The sequence below is a fragment of the Malania oleifera genome, chromosome 1, assembly GCF_029873635.1.
Source record: "Malania oleifera isolate guangnan ecotype guangnan chromosome 1, ASM2987363v1, whole genome shotgun sequence".
NCBI lineage: Eukaryota > Viridiplantae > Streptophyta > Magnoliopsida > Santalales > Ximeniaceae > Malania > Malania oleifera.
In genome coordinates, this window is record NC_080417.1 from 107,207,210 (window position 1) to 107,228,510 (window position 21,301).

The window sequence follows — 21,301 nt, forward strand, 5'->3', positions numbered from 1 at the left end:
AAACTTAACCCTAGGTTCATTAATCCGTTTGAGATTTTAGAGAAAGTGGGACCGGTGACCTACAGGCTCGCTTTACCACCTTCGTTATCCAAAATTCATGACGTATTCCACGTATCGATGTTGAGGAAATACGTCCCAGATCCTTCTCATATTATCAGTTATGATGAGTTGGAGCTTAGCGATTCACTAGGGTAAAAGGAGGTACTAGTATGTATTCTGGATAAGAAAGTACAGGAGCTACGTAACAAAAAGATTCCTCAGGTAAAAGTTTTGTGGAGGAATCATGCGGTAGAAGAGGCTTCTTGGGAGTCCGAGGAGCAGATGAGACAGACGTATCCGCAATTATTTCAGTAAGTTTAAATATGATTAGAAAATGTGAGTAAGTATGTAGTTTTTCTTTTACAGGTACGTGTATGGTTTTAGTAGTGTAGTATTTTAGTTTTGGGAGGAGGTTTCTTTTGATATATGTAATCTCCCAAGACATGAGTTGTAACCACAGTATTCCTTTGCCATAAGTGAAGGTGAGTAATGAGTAGACCATTTTACCTAAGGGATGATAAACTATATGAATAGTAAATTTCGAGGACGAAATTTTAATAAGGAGGGGAGGATGTAACGACGCAAATTTTTAAATGAAATTTAAATAATAAAGAAAAGAAAATTTGAAAAAGGGAAAAGAAGGGAAGCTGCCAAGCTTCGTCGACGAACACAGGGTTTCATCGACGAAGGATTTAAAGATTTCGTCGACGAACACAGGGTTTCGTCGATGAGAAAATACCGGGAGGGGTTCTGAGGCAGCCTGAATTTCGTCGACGAATACAGGGTTTCATCGATGAAATTTATGAAGAACTCGTCGACGAAGATCGGGCTTGTCGACGAGTTCCGCTGCCTATAAATATGAAAAATCAGATTTTAAATTCATTTTTAAGTTTCCTCTCTCTCTCCTCTTCGACCTTCTCACTCTCTCTTTTTGATTTTGGGTTAGTTTTACGTCGGATCGAAGATCTGAGGCTACCACGACGCTCCTAGCGAAGTTCCCTGCAAGTTTGCAAGAGCGGATAGTTGGGAAAACGAAGTTGGAAATCATCCCAAAGTTAAGGTAAAACTTTTTAAGCCAAATTAGACTTTATGGTAGTTAGAGAAATTGATGTATGGATGAAAATATTGAGGTTTAATACTGGAAGTTTTGAGTTTCAGGGTATTGAGTAGGAAATCCTACGGGGGTCAGGCTAGGAAATTGTAGGGGCTTTCTCAGTAGCCAAGTAAGGGAGTAAATTAAAACAGTTCTTTTCCATGCAAAATATTATTGATTATGAGTAAATTTATTTTCAGAAAAGCATATGATATACCTATATATTATAGATGAAATGTGCGTTTGGGAAATACTGTTATTATGATGAAACGTATATGAACGTATGAGATGATAGAAAAGCACGATTTTAAAATATGAAATATGACTTTTAATAGAGCATGTATGACATGAATATTATTTTACGTGAAATGAGATAAGATATGAATGCTTTTACGAGTAAAACACATTTTTAGGTATTTTGGAAAGATGGGTTATGTTATATTGAGTTGACGAATATATGATAAATGAGTTATTTTCAAATGTAAATACCTGAAATGTATTTGGCGCGAGGCCGTATTATTATGCTATCGACACAAGGCCGTATTATTATGTTATGGGCACGAGGCCATATTTATGTTATCGGCGTGAGGCCGTATTTATTATGCTATCGGCTCGAGGCCGTATTGATGTTATTGGCGCGAGGCCATATATATATATATATATATATATATATTTACTATGATTTTGGCATGAGGCCATATGTATGATTTTGGCGCGAGGCCGTATCTATGCTTTCGGCACAAGGCCGTGTGGATGTTACGTATGTTCATGTATTATACGTTATTGCAACCAGGATGTTAGTTTAGTTCATACCAGGAGCTCGGTACCGTAGCTATGGGTTAATTTTGGCACGAGGCCTTATTAGTGCTACCGTCCCACGAGGGGATGGGAGATGAATAGTTGATGAGGCTTTCAGTAGAGTGTAGACGTCCAACTGGCAGTCCCGACCAGGGTGCGGCGGGCCCATCGTACTTACAGACATATTTGATTTGCCAGTGGTCGGCCAGCCATTGTCGGGTCCCGCCTTCGGGTTGCACAACCCGTCATGGGGGGTAATACAAGACATTAGCTAGCTATTCATCTTGGGTTGATTTTTAGTATTACGAGTTATAACAGATGTTTATGTATGTTATGATTTATTAACGAATATGAAATTACATAATTATCCAGTATGATATTATGATTATTTCCAGAGTTATGAATTGTACTGTATATGTATAAGCACTTTAAAAATGTGGCAACCCGAGAGTTTTGGTCATCCGGTCCTTAGGGCCGATCGCTCGATTAGACACACAGAGAAAAGATAAGCTTTTGGATTCGGGTGCTCGAGGGTGAGTTCGGTTGACTGAAGCTAAGACGATTTTCCAAACGTTTGAGGTTTGGTCGCTCGATGAGTTGTTCGGTTTGTCGAACCTCACAATTTGGTCGCTTGGGGTGATTTTGAACCAAACGTTCGGGCGGGCGGGGAAGGTCAAAAGTGTTACCATTTACGTTTGGTCGATCATGAATAGTATGTTCATTTTGGACCGATTGCTTGAGCCAAATCAACTTATTGACTTTTTACCTATTCAGTCGACCAAGACGTTTTTAATGCCCTAAGTTTGGTAGGCCGAAACCCTTTCAAAATTAAAGATAGGTAATGTTTTTGATTAAAATTCACCCCTGTTTGCATATATATAACTTGTGAGTTAAAGGAGATTTTTCATGTGGTGTTTAAGGATTTAAAGTCAATCTATGACCTCTTAAGCATTAAAACCTATCATGCATATAGATGCATTATTACATATCATATTATATTACAGACCCAATAAAATTGAATGCAAATACAATAACAGAGAGGTCTTCATTCTTTTGCTACTTTAGGTTCCATATATGAAACATGATCTTTGTGGTCTGTATGGTTTCCTTGAGTTTCTACCATCAGTGCATGGTAAGTATGAACTTGTTTAAGAAGCTCAATGCACATGTGAGAAATAACGGTTTTGTCATAATCAAAATGGGATCAGACTCATAGAGTCAACAGAAACAAATGTGATGTCATAATATGTTTCTTTGGCATACAAAAACAAAAATAAAAAATAATAACATAAATGATATTGAACACATTTTTTTGGGTTATTAGATATTGAACACATTTTGTGAGTAATAATTATTTGTTCCCTATAAATACAGAGTAATAATTAAATCTATTTACATATATAAATATATGAAATTAATAGAGGACTATTAATTTAAAGAGAATATGTTATTTTAGGCTTGTTCTGAGTAGTTATAGGGTACTTTTTGAATATTATGAATAGTTATAAAGATATTTTAAAAATATTTATAAGTAGTTACATGAATATTTTGAAGATTTTAAAATTACACAGAGAAATAAAAAATCTCCTTTCTAATAAATTTTTTTGGCTCGATGCATACCAAACACATATTTTGAGTAATAGTTATTTGTTACCTATAAATATAATGTAACAAAAAATTAATAAACTATTATTTTTAAAAATAATAAATAAATATATTTATATATTAATATATGACATTACTAGAAAATTATTAATTTTAAAAAAATATTTTAAGATAAAAATAGGTGATTATAGGACTTTTAAAAATATTTATGAATAATTATAAAATATTTATAAATAGTTATAATGGTGTTTTCGAGATCTTAAAAATTGGACTAAAAAATGAGAAATTTCATTTATAATAATAAAGGTTTAGGTAAGGAAGGATAACTCAAAAAAAAAAGAAAGAAATAAGAAGTAGCAGAACTTCACTTTCCTCATAAAGAGGTAATCGCAGCGCTAAGAGGATTTACTTCAGCCGTCCGATCTAGGGCTCTGGAGAAAAGAAACCCTATATAAACCTTATCATTGAATGAGTGAGGTCTTTCGCCTCGGTCTTATCTACTTCGTCTGGGCAGAAAAACGCAAGAGGGCATAAGCTCTTGAAGATGGTGCAGCGGCTCACGTATCGCAAGCGGCATAGCTATGCCACCAAATCCAACCAACACAGGGTCGTCAAAACCCCCGGTACCCCTATCAGTATTTGCATTCATTTATTTTTTCAAATAAATGATGCTGTAATCGCTGATATCATACTTTGATTTAGATGAGCATTTTATGTGCACCTGTGCTCGTAATATATACACCTGTTATTTTTATCTGGAAATGTTGTTTCCTGCTTATTTGAGCAAGCTGTGTTTGAATTTAGGGGGGAGATTGGTGTACCAGAGCACTAAGAAGAGAGCCAGTGGACCGAAGTGCCCTGTTACTGGGAAGAGAATCCAAGGGGTATGCCATTTGTGATTTTATTTTCATACTATTTTATGGGTTTTGCGTTTTAGTATGTTTTGGGCTTGATTGATATCTTTACTATTTGCCTTATAGGTGCTTCGTAGGCCTGTATAATGATTTGATGAATGATCTTAAAGTATGGGTTTTTCCCGAGTTATTTGTCATTCTTTGACTGCACTATTTGTATGGGTGTTTTTTAAATTGCCATTTTAATTGTAGATACGAAAGTAGGATTATTTACTCCTATGTTTTTGACATATTAAACTGCAGGCTCATGTTGTTCTTATGGAATTTAGACATAAGTAGATGAGATCTATTTACATTATGTGATTTTTATCTTCACTTCTATTTGCTGCTTGTGTTTTGTATTTTTTTGGGACCTGTTAATCATTGATCCAATCATGAGCCTACATTGCTTGTGGCTTGATAATTTACGAACTGGTAATGTACAAGAGGGTAGATATAGGGGTAGGTTAGACTCAACTGTAGTTCTCTGCTATGAGACAGTGAGAATTGTTTTAGAATTGTGGCGCATTATTTGATGGTGTGTTGCAGGTCGCATTAAAAATCTTCGTGATCGTGGATATTATTGTTTCCTTTTTTTTTCCCCCAAAAACTAATTGACAAATCTGTGATCTGCATTTATTTTTTTATCCAACATTTTCCTTCGTTTTTCCCCTTGGAGTAATATTTTTTTGGTCTTCTCACGCTTTGCCTTTCCTGTGTTTGCTTGCTCTCCATTATCTTGTGTCTCATTAAGCCTGTATGCCAACTTTTGCATAGCATGAGCTTTGGACCTTTCAATTGCACATGACATATTCTTGAACTTAGATGATGATGATGTGGTTTAAAATTATGGTTAGTCACATAGTTGTTAAATTGAGATTTGAATTGTGAATTGAAATCCCAATTTTGGGAATTTAGAATTGAATCAAATTGAATTGTAAGATTCAGCGAAAATTTTCAAAATTGATTCCAAATGCATGCATATACTGATATATGTACTAGAAATGAAGTAGTAAAATACATATAAATTTTAGCAACAAAAAAAAACATATTTCATGGGTTTGCTTTATATAAACAATAAAAAGTAAGGGAAAGAGTTAAGAAAAATTAATAAAAAATTGAGCTTTATGTTTTTTAAAAGAAGGAATAAAAAAAATAAAAAAAAATAACTTTTGGTGTTTATCAACAATTGAAAAAATCATATTTCATGCCTATGTTATTCTAATAAAAAAAGAACTCAGCATAACTGATCAGTAACTGAAAGAATTACTAAAAAATCAACCTTTGTATTAGGGTGTAATCAATTCTATGTGGCTTGGATATTATCAAAAACAACTAACGAACTGAACCCCTTGGTTTTAAAATATTATATACTGGAACTGAATTGTAAACTGTTGGTTAAAGAAAAACCAAACTGCCAGTTGTCCAGTCCAATTTGGTTTAATTCAGTTTTTTAAAATTTTGAACTACAGTGTCAAGTAGTAAATATCCATGATCTAGCTGGGCTGGAGCCTTAAGTCCACCAAAATTTTTCATGGCTTGAATTGGGCTAGAGACTTATCTCTCAAGCCTGCCTGGTGAATGTTTTTTTTCAGAAGCAGGGAGGATGGAGTTGGCATTTATAGGAAGGAAAATCTATTTCCTTCCCATGTACAACTGATTTGGGACTTTCACAGAGGGAGGCTGAGCATGGGCAAGCGTTCCTTTTTAGCTGCAGAGATCAGAAGGGCAATTTCCTCTTTTGGCTGATTGTCCTGCATCAAAAAATTTGAAAAGGTGGGGGAGGCCTCATCACCCATATAAAAGGCCAAGTCCCATCCCAGAAACCTCCTAATATATTGAGTAAAAATTTATTCTTAAATGGGAAGTATAAAATATTTATTATTCAAAGGATGGATGGTATTATTAATTATGATTAAATAATTAAACATTTATGAATCTAAGTATACAAGATATTTCACATTAATTTACACAAATTTATAACATACATGATTTATTTAGATGGTTTATTGGTTTTGCGGTTTGGTTTTCAGCTGGAAACTGAAATTGAAAATTTTAATTTTTAAAAACCAAAACTGAAATCAAAATCAAAACTGAAATTGAGAGTTGAAACCGAATCGAACTGTACTTAGGCCTCTTTTTGGTCTGGTTTAGGGTTTTTGGTAATTTTTGTACACCCTCGCTTTGAATTTTAACAACAGTGAATGTGAGTACGACTTAGCTGATCAATGTTCTGCCTCCTTCTTTTCAATGGGGGAGCACTATTCTCCTCTAAGAGTGAAGAATGGTTTTGTTTAGGCATTGGAAGACCCCAAGTTTTGTTTTCTCCTTTTTCCAGCACGGTATAGAAGACCCAAGATATCTCATTTTCCTGCGAAATAGCGAGGTGGATATATAGGTTTCATTTGTTTCAGAGAAAATGGACTTCTGGAAACTATTGTCTGAATTTTTTGTTGTTTGGATTTTCTAGTGAAGTTTGATCAAGGAAAATAGATTCCTTGGTCTGGAAAAAGGCTTTCAAGAGGTGGAAAGCAACATCCGCTTTTTCAAAGTTGTTTTTCAGACTCTATAAGCACATTTTCCACTTTAGAACAGTGATCATCCAATCAACAGAAAAAAGTTCCCATTTAATTTCGTGGGAAAATCTTTTCTAGAAGAGATGATTTCTGTGAACTAAGCAAAACCTTAGATGTGGTTTTCTCCCCCTAAAATGATATGATTGAGAGGAATTGACTACTTTGGTAGTTGAAAATTTTGTTTGATTTGATGTTTCAAAGTACTTTTTTTTGCTTTTGAAAGCAAAGTTCATGTAACTTTGACTTTCAAAAGTAAGGAAAGTATTTTGAAAAGTCAAACCAAACAATATTTTTTTGAGCTAGAGTTAATATTTTCTCTTTTGCTTAGAATTAATCAAATAAGTAAATGACAAAGTACTTCCAGAGTTGTTTGCTATCAGTTGAAGCAAGAAACATTAGGGTAGAGAGTGGTGCATGTTTGAAGGTTAAAGGATGTAATTTTCTGGCGGATTGCTGCCTGCTGGTGGATGCTGCAAGTGACAATGAAATAATTTTCTGTTCAGGATAATAGTAGTACCTAAAGTGGAATTAAAAAATTGAACATGATTGTAGCTCGAGTGCGCCACTTCAGGAAGGCCTTCTCTTCTTTCTTGTTTTCTATTCTTATCAATATCTTCAAATTTAAAACATTAACTATTCCTTTTTTCTGAAATTTAAGTTTCATTTCCGAAGTTGACATTTTGAGGTACCATTTTAGTGAAAATGTTGGTTTATCATAATATGGCACATTAGCAATCCAATCTTCTACTGCAATTTTTGACTAAACTAAAGCTTGTCTCAACTAATCTAATACTGCAAACTGAAGTGGCCTCTAAAATTGAATTAGGTGAGGGGCTTGACGGACGCAGATCCAAAATTGTGAGGGGAACATTTTTTTTTTAATTGAGAAGACAATTATATAATCCAATTTCCAGCTCACTATTAGGGAATGTTTTGTAAAAATAAACAAATGAATAGGAGTTGTAATCTGGTTAGAAATCTTATGAAAAACCTATTCTAGTTTGTAAAATTGCAAATTGAATTATTGCAAGTCAAGTTAGATTGTAGAGGAGTTGAAGTGTGCAGCTTAATTTCTCTCCGGTAGTTGACTTGACTAACATTTTGATGGAGAGCTTTGTTGTGCACTGATAAAACCTGAAGTCAGGTTGGTCAGATGCCTTGAAATACGTAAATGGGTGCATGCTAATGCTATAAAACAGCTGACGAAAATTTTCTTTTCATGTGCTCCGCAATAAAATCAAACTGTTTGTTTCATAGGACAGTTGGTTAACCAAACAATCTTGTGTTAGGAACCTTGTTGACAAACCTGCCTAATTGAGCTTTTGGATTTACTTCTTGCTTGGCTTGCTAAGCAAGCAAAGGCCAACTTGTTTTACTTTTGTTTTGTTTGATCTATTTCTGAGCTTTAGGCTGTCTCAGATTTTATCCCGGAGCTGCATTGTTCTGTTGCAAATATAGCTGTACTTGTTTGTGGTTTTTAGATGACTGCATCAATATAAGGTGGGCACAAGTACAGTTTTTTCTTTTTTATTTTTAATAATGCATGAAGATTGCTTTTAAAGTCTGGCTGGTGTGGGTGACAGAATTTCTCTGAAAGCTGATTTTGGGCTATGATATTCAGTGTTGTGAATCTGTGTCACCATGAACTTTGTGGAACACATGGTTATTGCCTTTTTTGGCAGGTTTTTTAGTTTCTGAAATGTTTTATTTTTTGATGTGGACAGGCAATTTAAGATCAGGTCGATTTGATTTTTTTGGTGTTAGCGGCATGCATTTTTTAAAAACAAATATATTGTTTCACGTCTGTGTAGTTGGGCCAACATAATTGCTTTGCTAATCCAAATGATGATTTAGTTTCATTTTAGCAATGTATTAATATTATATATATATATATATATATATATATATGTATCGTTTTCATTGTTTATTTGGATATAGCTCGTGTCAGTATGCTTGGCACGCTTGTTATTATGAACTTGTTTTATATGTCATGGCTTTATTCTTGGGTTTGATGCAATCTACTTCATCCTTTGCTTGCATTCTGCAGTGAAGTTGTTTCTGGTTAAAATAGTACTTATCGAAAGCTCATTGTTGTGAAAATTTATGATCTTTACTGGTATTTGAGTCTAGAAAGTAATTATAAATGTTTGATTGTGATATGGGAAGCAATGTCTAACTAGAGATCTTGAACAACCTCTGGGGTACATGGGTTTGGCTTTTTGGCTTGGATTCTGGCTATGGTTTTTGGGCTTGATGGATGAGTGTCCAAAATCCAAGCTGAACATTAATATTTCTCTTTAAGAATGCATGCTAAATGTTGTATACATTTTTATTAATGCCATCAGCTGACTGGTTTGACTTCCCTTTATCAGAGGGTGATAAAGGTTTGGCTGTTTTGTGTCTCCAGTCCAACTCCATCCAGCTGTTTACAGTTTCTACATCAGAGGATGTAAAGCTTTGGCTTTTTGGTGTCCACAAACTTAACTCCAACTGTTGAAAGCTGTGATTCTATGGTTGTTCTGGTCAAAGATCTCCTGGTGAAAATGAATTTGACCCGGGTGTGACTTCTATTCAGTGACAATTTGGTCATATTGGGGGTTTGAGAAACTAATTATGAATATAATTTATATTTGGTTGTAATCTATATCATATATTGACTAATTTTGGTAGGGAATGGCCGAACAAGGCTGCTGGCAATTGCTTTGAGGGGGGGGGGGGTGGGTGTGGTTTTTTTTTATGCCTTCAAATAATATTCTTTCAAGTTGTTAAGGACATGGACATGCACAGATGCTAGTTACCAAAAGTCTAAATCCCATGATGAAAATTAAAACACAAACAAATGCCATTCTATTTATTTGATTCTGGTGAGCAAAATTGTAAAGTAGGATTACCAGACTTCTAATTGCCATATATAACTTTCATTTAATGTGACTGCAGAGTCTTGAGCTTTTGATATGTGTATTTTAGACTGGGATTAAAATCAAATTTCTTAATAAACTCAGTTCTGATGCAAGTTTGGTCTATTTTCAGATTCCTCATTTGAGACCTGCTGAATATAAGAGGTCTAGATTGTCCAGGAATCGCAGGACTGTGAATCGTGCCTATGGTGGTGTATTGTCTGGAGGTGCTGTGAGGGAGAGGTACGTTACTGGAACATTGCTAATGGGTTTCTGCACTCCATGTTTTTGGTTGATTAGAATGACTGGATTATGGATGTGTTCTTGTTGTGCAGGATCATTCGAGCCTTCTTGGTGGAGGAACAAAAAATTGTTAAAAAGGTCTTGAAGATCCACAAGGCAAAGGAAAAGCAAGCCTCAAAGAGCTAAATGAATGGAGAAAGTAAAAGCTTTGTGGGCTTATAACACATGCATGCAAGAAATTTTGTGTTAGATTATGATGACGGTGATAATGATGAAATGTGGGAGAATGTTGTGATGAGTCCTTTCTCTGAATTTGATAGAATTGTTTTCATATTAGTTTGTTTGAGACTACTTATGGGCTTGTTCAGTTTGTTGAGAAATCATTGCAGTCTTGTTTGATAATTTAGTGTTGATTGAGAACTTGATAAATTGATAATGCCTTTTGATTTTGTTCTGTTATAGCTTTGTTATTCAATTTATTACTCAACTATTGAACTTGAGGCATTGATATGGGGACACGGATAAGTATTGATATGATATAATGACTTGTTTGATATGCTGGAATGGAATATTGAAGGTGAAGTGCAATGAACATTTTATGATGATGTAAAAACATAAAACAGCAGTTCCATGTTTGGTTCATTGGAATAGAATATTATTAAGAGCGGAATGGAAGGAAAAATTGTATAATGATTATAGATTTATTCTATTTTGTTCCATTTATAGGTGGTAGTTTTTGTATAAAATCTTTTGTTTGTCAATTTATTTGATTGTGTATTTTTCCTACTAGGTTAAGAGATTAATTCTTTGTATAAGCATAATCCTATCCTTAATATATTCGAAATATTAACTCAAATGTGTTGTATGGTTTGCATTCAGATGCTTAAATTATTTAAACTTTCTTATCTTGCCTTTGGCTAGAGCTATGCTTAGTTTATTGCATATATGTATGTTTCTTAATGTATATTTTAGTTCTATTCATATGCTTTTATTTAGTACTCTAATTGTGTGATACATTAGGCGTGAAGATATGATTTCTATCATATTTGCTAGGCTTTTGAAATATATAATTGTAATTTAACATTTTGTATAACAATAATGTTGTAAGTATGCTTTTTGTTTTTTTTACTGTCAATATAGTCAATTGAGGACATTTTCTTTCACAAGCTTAAGAGCAATTTATTTATTTATTTATTTTTCATTATCTCATTTTAGATTATTTTAGGGTTAGTCCTATCCCCCTTTAATATTAGAAATAATAATGCACTCCTCATAGATGCATTGCTTGGCTTACGCTATTAACTTAAACCATCTAAGCCTTTTCTCTCGTCCTATCTTTAATTGGTGCTATGCCTAATTTATTGCATGAATGTTTGTTCTTTAATTTATCTTTTAGTGTTATAGTACTCATCTACTTGTATTTTAAAGATGTTTGGTTTACATTTCAAATGCCTAAATCATCTCCTTCTTTCTCTCTTATCTTGTCTTTGACGAGTGCTATGTCTAATTTATTGCATGTATATTTGTTCATTAATTTATCTTTTAGTGTTACACTATTCATCTACTTGCATTTTGGTAACTTTAACATTTTGTATATGTATCTTAGCTGCACAATTTTTTTAAATTTAAATTCAAATCTAAGGCTTCTTTCAAAAACACAGAATTAATGTTTTCTTAAATTTTTAATTTGCAGAAGTTAGTTTTAGAATCATATACTTAAATGTCAAAAATACCAATATCTAGTTATGAGATATGTTAGACGTGAAGGCATGTCTTTTATAGTATTTGCTAGACTTTTGAAATATATCAAAAAATATTTAAAGAGTATTAGTATGTAATAGGAGAAAAAATTAGGTCCTTTTGAAGGACTAGCATGGCCCTCTCATTAGGTCATCAATTCAACAAAATCACCACAAGCAGGGAGTGTTACAGAATTCATGTGAACCTTAGCACAACCCACACAGGACTTATTGTTTAAGGTAATTTTATTAAAGAGGAGCTTGACAAAAGGACCTTGCTAGTCCTCTTGGAGGATCTAATTTATTTTTTGGTTTAATAGGAATTCCATCCATCATTCTTTACAAGTATCATGGGTTACTAGTGAAAACGAATTTTCATTTGTTGCCACTTTAATATAGGAAGAGATGACCTTTAAAATAATGTAGAGAGTCCTTCGCATAAGATATATTTTTATAAAGGTTAGCACAGAGAAAAGTAAAGAGGCTGGGCTAAGAAAGTCTTAGTGTCATGGTTTTTGGCCCAAATTGGATGAAGTATGGACTGCTTTGGCCTACTAGTCTCATAGTTTTGTCCTATAAAAGGTGTCTCACATTGTTGGGATATGAACCATCCTTGTACGGATAAAATTTTTCTAATATACATTTGATGTGATACTGTGACATTCTTTTTTGTTCAATCTTTGACACCTGTGTAGCTTTGGTGTATTCCCAAGAGGGGGGCGGGTGAATTGGAATTTAAAGACTTTTTCTTAGGTTTGACCTAAATAGCAGCAGTACATTCACTATCTAGGGTTTGTCTATGTAGTTCCAATATGCGCAGATAAATATAACGTGGAAATTAAATTATACGCAACATTCACATTTATAACATACATGTGCAGAAATATAAATTGCGGAAATATGAACAATGCACACACGATATGTTATTGGGGTTTGGTCAACTGTGCCTACGTTCCCGCCTCTAACTCGCAAGCCCAATGATTTCACTAATGGCTCACTTAATGGGTGGAGCGGCACCTAATACAACTAGGTCAATTAGTACAAGACTAATCTCAACCTTTACAAACTCTCCTTGCGGGGCGGAGAAGACCTTAGGTCAAATTCACAGGGCTGACTCCAACGTGATCTTTTCAAGCCACGCCTGGAAATACAACAGTATTTTTCACAATCAAATGGTACAGTGATTATGCTTTCATGTAAAGCATATATGTACCCAAATACGTACAATATAATCAATGCACCACAATTATGTATGAACTATAAGCTCGGTGCTCTACGTGTGCAATCAACACTCAGAATAATGACTTTATCTAATCAAGTACAAAAGTGTATATCAAACAAACTATTCTTTGAAAACTGGATAAACTATATCTCAATCTCAGACTAGGGTTTCAAAGATGTTAGCAATAATATATAAACAAACTCAAAAATATTTTCTTCAATGTGCCAAACACAAGAGTTGTTTGAAAACAAGCATTGAAAATGATTTTTGCACACAAAAGTATAGGCCTAGTTTACTTGCAATGACAATGCAAGAACCCCAACCTTCCAAGTCTTCCCACAAAAGAGTTATCAAGTTAAATCAATTGAAAGAACTTGATGCTTCTACTGTCAATGAAATCAAACAATCAATATAATCCAATGAGAGTATTAGCAAGTAAAATGAAGCACAAGCACACACAATATACTCACAACACTTGCAAGATCAAGAAGGATGATGTGTATGAGTGTTTTGGAGTAGTATAGGCTAAACTAGGGTTTTGGATTTTGAGAGAATTTTGCCATAATCAAATTTACTAATACCTTGCTAATTAAGACAAATGAACAAGAATTTATAGGCAAGGAAGATTTTTTGACCGTTGGGGACATGTAAGGTATTCTTAAAATTGTTTAAAAATGGATTAAGAAAATTAACCATGTTTAATTAATTTTAACCCCGGTAAAAAATTATTTAACCCGCGAGATTCAGGTGCCTAATTTGAGGTTTGAGTGCCCGAATAGACTCAGTCAGAAATTCAACTTTTAAAGGTTTGGGTACCTGAAGACAGGGTTGATTGGCTGAACCAAAGACAGAAACTTTTTGTCCGTGGTTCGGGTGCCCGAAGCTGAGTTCGGTTAACCGAACTAGCAAGTTCAGTCGCCCGAGACCTTTTTGAACGCGAAGGTTCGGGTGCCCAGGTTGGTGAAAAGCACTTTGACATGGGTTCGGTCACCCAAGGGAAATACATTCATTATAAGTTCGGTCGCCCGAAACCTAGTCAAATTGTTGACTTCTCAACAGTTCGGGCGCCCGAGGAGTTTTGAATTCCTAGGGTTCGGTCACCCGATCTCTCACATATTTGCCTATTTTGTTTAATTTAATTTCAATCTAATCCCTTGATTAGGCAAGTTATTATGGGGACTTTCTTATGTGCAAGTGCTGAGACCTAGGGTCTTTTCAAGTACACCCAAAAACCTGGCGTCGGTTGACTGGATGGTGATTCCTAAGGTCTTCTCTAAGGTCTTGAGCTTATAAGTTCCTACATGCATGCAATGCCAATTATTACAGAGCTTTGCCCTATGTTATTATTACAGACCCAAATAATATAAATTACAACAAGAAAATAGTCTTCAGGGTCTTCAGTCTTCAAGTCTTCACGTGCCATCAAATGATCTTGTTATTCGGTAGCACGCCGTTTGAAAATAGAACATTTCCCTAAAGGTTATTTGTATAAAAATGACCTGATTGAGTTCAAATGCACAATTTATCCTTAACAATCAACTCAAATAGTCTAGTATGATCAAAACAGAAAAATATAACTATCCACATGCAAGGGATATTATACCTATGCATTGCAAACCATAAACGAATTTATGGAGTATAGAGTATTGACAGGTTTAGCAATTAAGCACACAAACTAAATAATTGGTCATTTAAAAGTTAAATGACATAAAAACTAAATTAAACCATAAATATGCACAAACCATGACAATTGAAGCATATCATAAGACTCGTGAAAGATTTGAGTTAAAAGCATACAACATATGATATCAAAAAGGAAGTTTGAGCATAAACACAGTCTAACCAGTTCGCATCCATTTTTATGTGTAGTTATAGAACCAGTCAGACAACTCTAAAACATGTATGTATATAATAATAATAATGAAGCAAGAGAGAAAAAAAAGAAAAGAAAAAAAAAGAAAAAAAAATTTAATTTTGAAATTAGTTCTTGCCATAAAGTATTACAATAAATATATATGTATATACATAAATATATATCCCCCTTATGATGTTTGCTTAAGGTACTTGGGGGTGTGCTTGCTAAAAAAGAAGCTTTAAAGACAATGCAAGCACTACTTTTCTAGTATTTCATTTAAGTACAAAATTAAGCATGACCAGAAAAATACAACCATAATGATCCTGAAAATTTAACAATCACACACAAGATCATATGGTTAAGAAAATGACTGTGGCTAATCAACATATTTCAGATTATGATTTTCAATAAAATTTTCACATTTAATCACAAAAGCCACATAGAATTCAAGATGGATCTAAGCTAAAAGGTGTTGGTGAGCATAATAGAATAGAATGTTCATTTTAGATGCCCCCCCTATCAATTTGAGTACGTGCTTAGATTCTTTAACTACTTATACTAACCAAAAATTAATTTCATTTTGCTCAGTAGTATAAGCAATCCATTTTGACACTTTAACATAACTACATTGGATATTAGTTGATTTATTTCAAACATAGCAACTAGTATAGTTTCCCTAGAATCTTCAAAATGCATTAGAGAATATATATTAAGGCATGAAATAAAGTAAATAACTAAGAACAATCCATATCTAAATATATAGCTTTAAGAGTTGGATATGATGTTCAAGATTCTTAGAAGAGCCTCAATATTTAAAATTCAAACCACAATGCAAATGAGTTCTTTATGCTCCTTTTCTAGGGATGAATCTTAGCCTTTCTAAATACTTGATGATTATATTAGGATGAAGTTTAATTTGCTTAATTGATTTTCATTCATCCTTTCAAAAATATTTTAACATTAATTTTATCATAATCATCTTTAACACAAGGTTTTGGTTTGGAAAAAATTCTGTCAAAATTTTGGTAGCATGCCATCTGTAAATCGGACATTTCTCAAATTTTCATGCATCAAAACCTGATAGATTCAAGCAATCAATTCAAAATAAATCAATTTGAGCATGTGAGAACCAATAATCCACTACTAGCATGCAATTCTCATTAACTGCATCTGCCATGAAGAGACATTCTATACTAAGCATGCATTCCAGTAGTATAATCAACTCAAGATATACAATATAGTTCAATAATAGTTCGTGCTAGGAAAAGACAAACTATCCATCAAAGAGATTATAACCATTCATTGAATCATGGTTAGTGCTGCAATGCTATACACACATAAGCATAAAGGCATAAACAATAGATGGATATGAGAGCATTTGAATTTATGTAGATATGAAGGATAGAAGCTCCCCCTCAATTATGCATTTAACTCATTTTATAACTTTTTCATTTTCTTATTTCTTTGGCCAAGAGTTATTATATTTTCAATGATTTTAGCTTGACTTTGAATGCTTAGGCTTAGAGGACCAAAAAGTTTCCAAGGTCATTAGCCAACCTTGCCTCTTTTCTTATGAATCTCAGTACGTGTGAGAGGTATAGGATTAAAGACTCTCAAGGATTAAAATTTATGTTAAGTTCGAAGAGTATTCATTATGAGTGGACATTTTCAAAAATGTTTTCGTGCTTAATAATGATGTCCAAGTATGCGCAAAGAGCGTCTAGGAGAGTATGAATTTTGAAAACAACTCTTTGAATAATGGTATGTATCCTTTAGATATAATCATAATTATGAAGCAAGGATACAACTGGTGAGTAGAAGGGACCTTACCGAATATGAACATGGTTTGGTAAGGATTTCCTATAGATGGGATGGTGAACCAAAATTAGAGGAGCTACATTTTAAACTCAAAGGAAACACTCCCCTAGTAGATGCATCTAATTTGGTTATAGTTATGAGAAACACTCAATATATATAGTCATTTATGATCAGTAGTGCTTTAAGCCTAGAGTAATGACTGCTACTTGTTCAAGACTTTTAAGTTCAATGATGGGTTTAGGATTAAATGATATATAGTGTGATATGGATTCCCTAAACCACAAGCTTGTGTGATGGACAATGTGTGCTTAACAAAAGATTTTCATATTTGTGTGTGAGTTAAGCAATTGAAATTAATTATCTGGCAAAGATGCCATGTCCATTTGGAAGTGGATGTAGATACTAGGTTTATATATTTTAACTTCAAACCACTCCCTAAGCCTATAGTCATCACAACCCCTAAACCTAGGAACTAAGGGAAGATTAAAATATTTATACAGTTTCTATTGGAATCTGATCTTCCTTAGACCCTCAGGGTTTGATTTCATGATTACCCACATCATTTCCTTTTCTAATCCTCTGGCACTTCTTGATGAGAAAATAAATCGGTTGTGCCCTATTCTTTTATAATGTAAGAAGATTTTGTAAATATGTGAAAGGATATGCTTAAAAATTTTATGTTTTCTTGTTGAGGCATGATAGTGAGAATTTATATGATAATCCTAAATCCTTTTTGAAAAGATTTTTCTTTTTAATCTCTAAGTATTTATTATGATTATTCTTCTCATTTATAACTTTGAGTGTAACTCTAGAATAATCATCTATTTCTTCTTCTAAGTAGATAATTTTTAATATCTTCTTAATCTTTCTCTTTTCTAAGATGGCATATTAATTATTCAAATCTCTTAGTTGTTTTGCCAATCTTTTATTTTCATTTTTCACCACAATTTCTTGCTTAGATAATCTAACTAGAAGCTTATGAAGTTTAAATGAAGTCTTTTCTAGTTTTCCATATGAGGGTATGCTTTTAACATTTAATTTATCACATGATTCATCGTAAGATATGTCATACAAATTATACGAATCATTGCATGCAACAACAACATTATTTTCACAAGGAATACCAGATGATTCATCAAACAACCTATTGCAATATTTTTCACAAGATTCATTACACGCATTATCAATAGAACTGTCATCATATTCAATAGATGATTCAGCATATGATATATCACAACATTCAACACAATAATCATCAACATAGGCAGAGATAAATCATATACCTCAACGTCTGATAAAGTAATTTCCCTATCATTTACCACTCCTTGATCATCTGAATATGATACTTCTGGAGTGATGGTCTCCTTTTCCTGGGTCTCTCCATATTTCTTTTCCAGCTCAACCTAGATCTCCCTCGCATTTGTACATGCTATAAACTCAAACAAAATATTAGAGTTTAAAGCACAATATAGCATATCCATGGCATGTGAATTTGTATGCAACAAATTAATTTCATTTTCTACTGGCATACAAATTCCTTTATCGATCACTTGCCAGACCCTCCAATTCCTAGATTTTATAAAAATGGTCATTTTAATTTTCCAAACCATAAAATCTACACCATAAAACAATGGAGGATTTGAAAGGGATCGTCCCACACCGAATGGGGATACACCAATGAGAGCCATCTTGATCTTTTAGCAAAAACGTTTAAGTCAATGCCACGAGGCTCTGATACCAATTGTTAGCTTTGATGTATTCCCAATAGGGGGAGGGGGGTGAATTGGAATTTAAAAACTTTTTCCTAAGTTTGATTTAAATAGCAGCAGTACATTTACTACCTAGGGTCTATCTATGTAGTTCCAATATGCGCAGATAAATATAATGTGGAAATTAAATCATACGCAACATTCACACTTATAACATACATGTGCAGAAATATAAATTGCGAAAATATAAACAATGCGCACACGATATGTTATTGAGATTTGGCCAACTGTGCCTACGTTCTTGCCTCTAGCTCACAAGCTCGAGGATTCCACTAATGGCTCACTTAATGGGTGGAGCGGCACCTAATACAACTAGGTCAATTAGCACAGGGCTAACCTCAACCTTTACAAACTCTCCTTACGGGGCGAAGAAGACCCTAGGTCAAATTCACAGGGTTGACTCCAACCTGATCCTTTCGGGCTAGATCAAACCCCCTTAGGCCATGCCTGGAAATACAACAATATTTTTCACAATCAAATGGTACATTGATTATGCTTTCATGTAAAGTAGATATATACCCAAATACGCGTAGTATAATCAATGCACCACAATTATATATGAACTATAAGCTCGGTGCTCTACGTGTGCAATCAACACTCAGAATAATGACTTTATCTAATTAAGCACAATAGTGTATATCAAACAAGCTATTCTTTGAAAACCGGATAAACTATATCTCAATCTCATATTAGGGTTTCAAAAATGTTAGCAATAATATTCAAACAAATTCAAAAATATTTTCTTCAATGTACCAAACACAAGAGTTGTTTGAAAACAAGCATTGAAAATGATTTTTGCGCACAAAAGTATAGGCCTAGATTACTTGCAATGACAATGCAAGAACCACAACCTTCCAAGTCTTCCCATACAAGATTTATCAAGTTAAATCAGTTGGAAGAACTTGATGCTTCTACTCTCAATAAAATCAAACAATCAATATAATCCAATGAGAGTATTAGCAAGTATGAATGAAGCACAAGCACACATAATATACTCACAACACTTGCAAGATCAAGAAGGATGATGTGTATGAGTGTTTTGGAGTAGTATAGACTAAAATAGGGTTTTGGATTTTAAGAGAATTTTGCCCTAATCAAATTTTCTAATACCTTGCTAATTAAGACAAATGAACAAGTATTTATAGGCAAAGAGGATTTTTTGACCGTTGGGGACATGTAGGGTATTCTTAAAATTGTTTAAGAAAATTAACCATGTTTGATTAATTTTAACCTTGATAAAAAATTATTTAACCTGCGAGATTCGGGTGCCCGATCTGAGGTTTGGGTGCTCGAATAGACTCAGTTAGAAATTCAACTTTTAAAGGCTTGGGTACTGGAAGACAGGGTCGGTTGGTTGAACCAAAGACAGAAACTTTCTATCTGTGGTTCGGGTGCCCGAAGCTGAGTTTGGTTAACCGAACCAGCAAGTTTAATCGATCGAGGCCTTTTTGAACGCAAAGGTTCAGGTGCCCTGGTTGGTGAAAAGCATTCTAACATGGGTTCGGTCGCCCCAAACTTGGTCAAACTGTTGACTTCTCAACAGTTCGGGCACCCGAGGAGTTTTGAACTCTTGAGGTTCAGTCGCCCGACCTCTCAGATATTTGCCTATTATGTTCAATTTGATTTCAATCTGATCCCCTGATTGAGCAAGTGATTATAAGAACTTTCTTATGTGCAAGTGCTGAGACCTAAGGTCTTTTCAAGTAGGCCCAAAAACCTGGCGCCGGTCAACTGGAGGGTGATTCCTAAGGTCTTCTCTAAGGTCTTAAGCTTATAAGTTCCTACATGCATGCAATGCAGATTATTACAGACCTTTTCCCTGTGCAACTATTATAGACCCAAATAATATAAATTACAACAAGAAAATAGTCTTCAGGGTCTTCAATCTTCAAGTCTTCACGTGCCATCAAATGATCTTATTATTATGAACCTGCACACAAACTTGACAGACATTAAATACCAGAGTATTTGTCAGTATCAAAACTGGGAATGACTTATAGGGTCAACATTGTTGGGATATGAACCATATAAAAGGTGTCTCACACTGGTGGGATATGAACCATCCTTATAAGGATAAAATTTTTCTAATATACATTTGATGTGATACTATGACATTCTTTCCTGTTCAATCTTTGACACCTTTATTATAGTACTATTATACAGTATTCCACATGATAGTGGCCTTAAAGTGGTTCTGATACCAAATGTCATGGTCTCGGGCTCAACTCTGGTGAGGTGTTGTTTGCTTTGGTACATTGGCCTTTGGTTTTGTCCTATAAAAAATGACCCACATAATTGGAGCTTGACCTAACTTTATAAGCACAAGATCTCTCTAGTACACCTTTGATTTTGGATCATGACATTGAACCTTATAAAGAAACTTACAAAGAAAAACTATATGAAATCCAACTAACACAAGCATGTCCATCTCCATCCATTTTACATCTTAAAACAATTTTCAAAGATGCCTTTACACACCTTCATTGTCCCACCTTCATACTTGTAACTATACCTGTTACAATCCAAAGTGCCTAATGATATCACATTCTTACATAGATCAGGTACATTCCTTACACCACATAAAGTCCTTACCACACCATCATACATCTTGATTCTAATATTCCCCATTTTGAAAACTTTGAAGACAACATCGCTTCCCATCAAAATGGAACCAGAACTCACAAATTTGTAAGAGGTGAATTAGGCTTTGTTAAGCGTCATGTGAAAAGAACATCTTGAGTCTATGATCCAAGA

The 21,301-nt window shown here is 34.1% G+C and overlaps 1 protein-coding gene across 2 annotated transcripts; it reads left to right on the plus strand.

Annotated features, from left to right (window-relative positions):
• The first annotated feature begins 3,871 nt into the window (after positions 1-3,871).
• On the plus strand, positions 3,872-10,603 carry LOC131166641 (large ribosomal subunit protein eL34-like). Of its 2 annotated transcripts, XM_058125226.1 has the most exons (4): positions 3,872-4,158; positions 4,340-4,419; positions 10,035-10,144; positions 10,237-10,603. In XM_058125226.1, exons 1-4 carry the CDS (start codon positions 4,080-4,082, stop codon positions 10,328-10,330), a joined length of 363 nt encoding a protein of 120 aa, XP_057981209.1. In that variant the 5' UTR covers positions 3,872-4,079; the 3' UTR covers positions 10,331-10,603. The 2 variants fall into 2 exon arrangements, with proteins under 2 accessions (XP_057981209.1, XP_057981206.1); XM_058125223.1 differs by having other exon boundaries at positions 4,002-4,158; positions 10,035-10,603.
• The last annotated feature ends 10,698 nt before the right edge of the window (positions 10,604-21,301 follow it).

What these genes read in the sequence shown, in the direction of transcription:
- LOC131166641 (XM_058125223.1), top strand. Translation starts at nt 4,080, where the DNA reads ATGGTGCAGCGGCTCACGTATCGCAAGCGGCATAGCTATGCCACCAAA. An exon ending in CAGGGTCGTCAAAACCCCCG is followed by an intron (nt 4,159 to 4,339) that starts GTACCCCTATCA and finishes GTTTGAATTTAG; the next exon opens with GGGGGAGATTGGTGTACCAG. An exon ending in CTGGGAAGAGAATCCAAGGG is followed by an intron (nt 4,420 to 10,034) that starts GTATGCCATTTG and finishes GTCTATTTTCAG; the next exon opens with ATTCCTCATTTGAGACCTGC.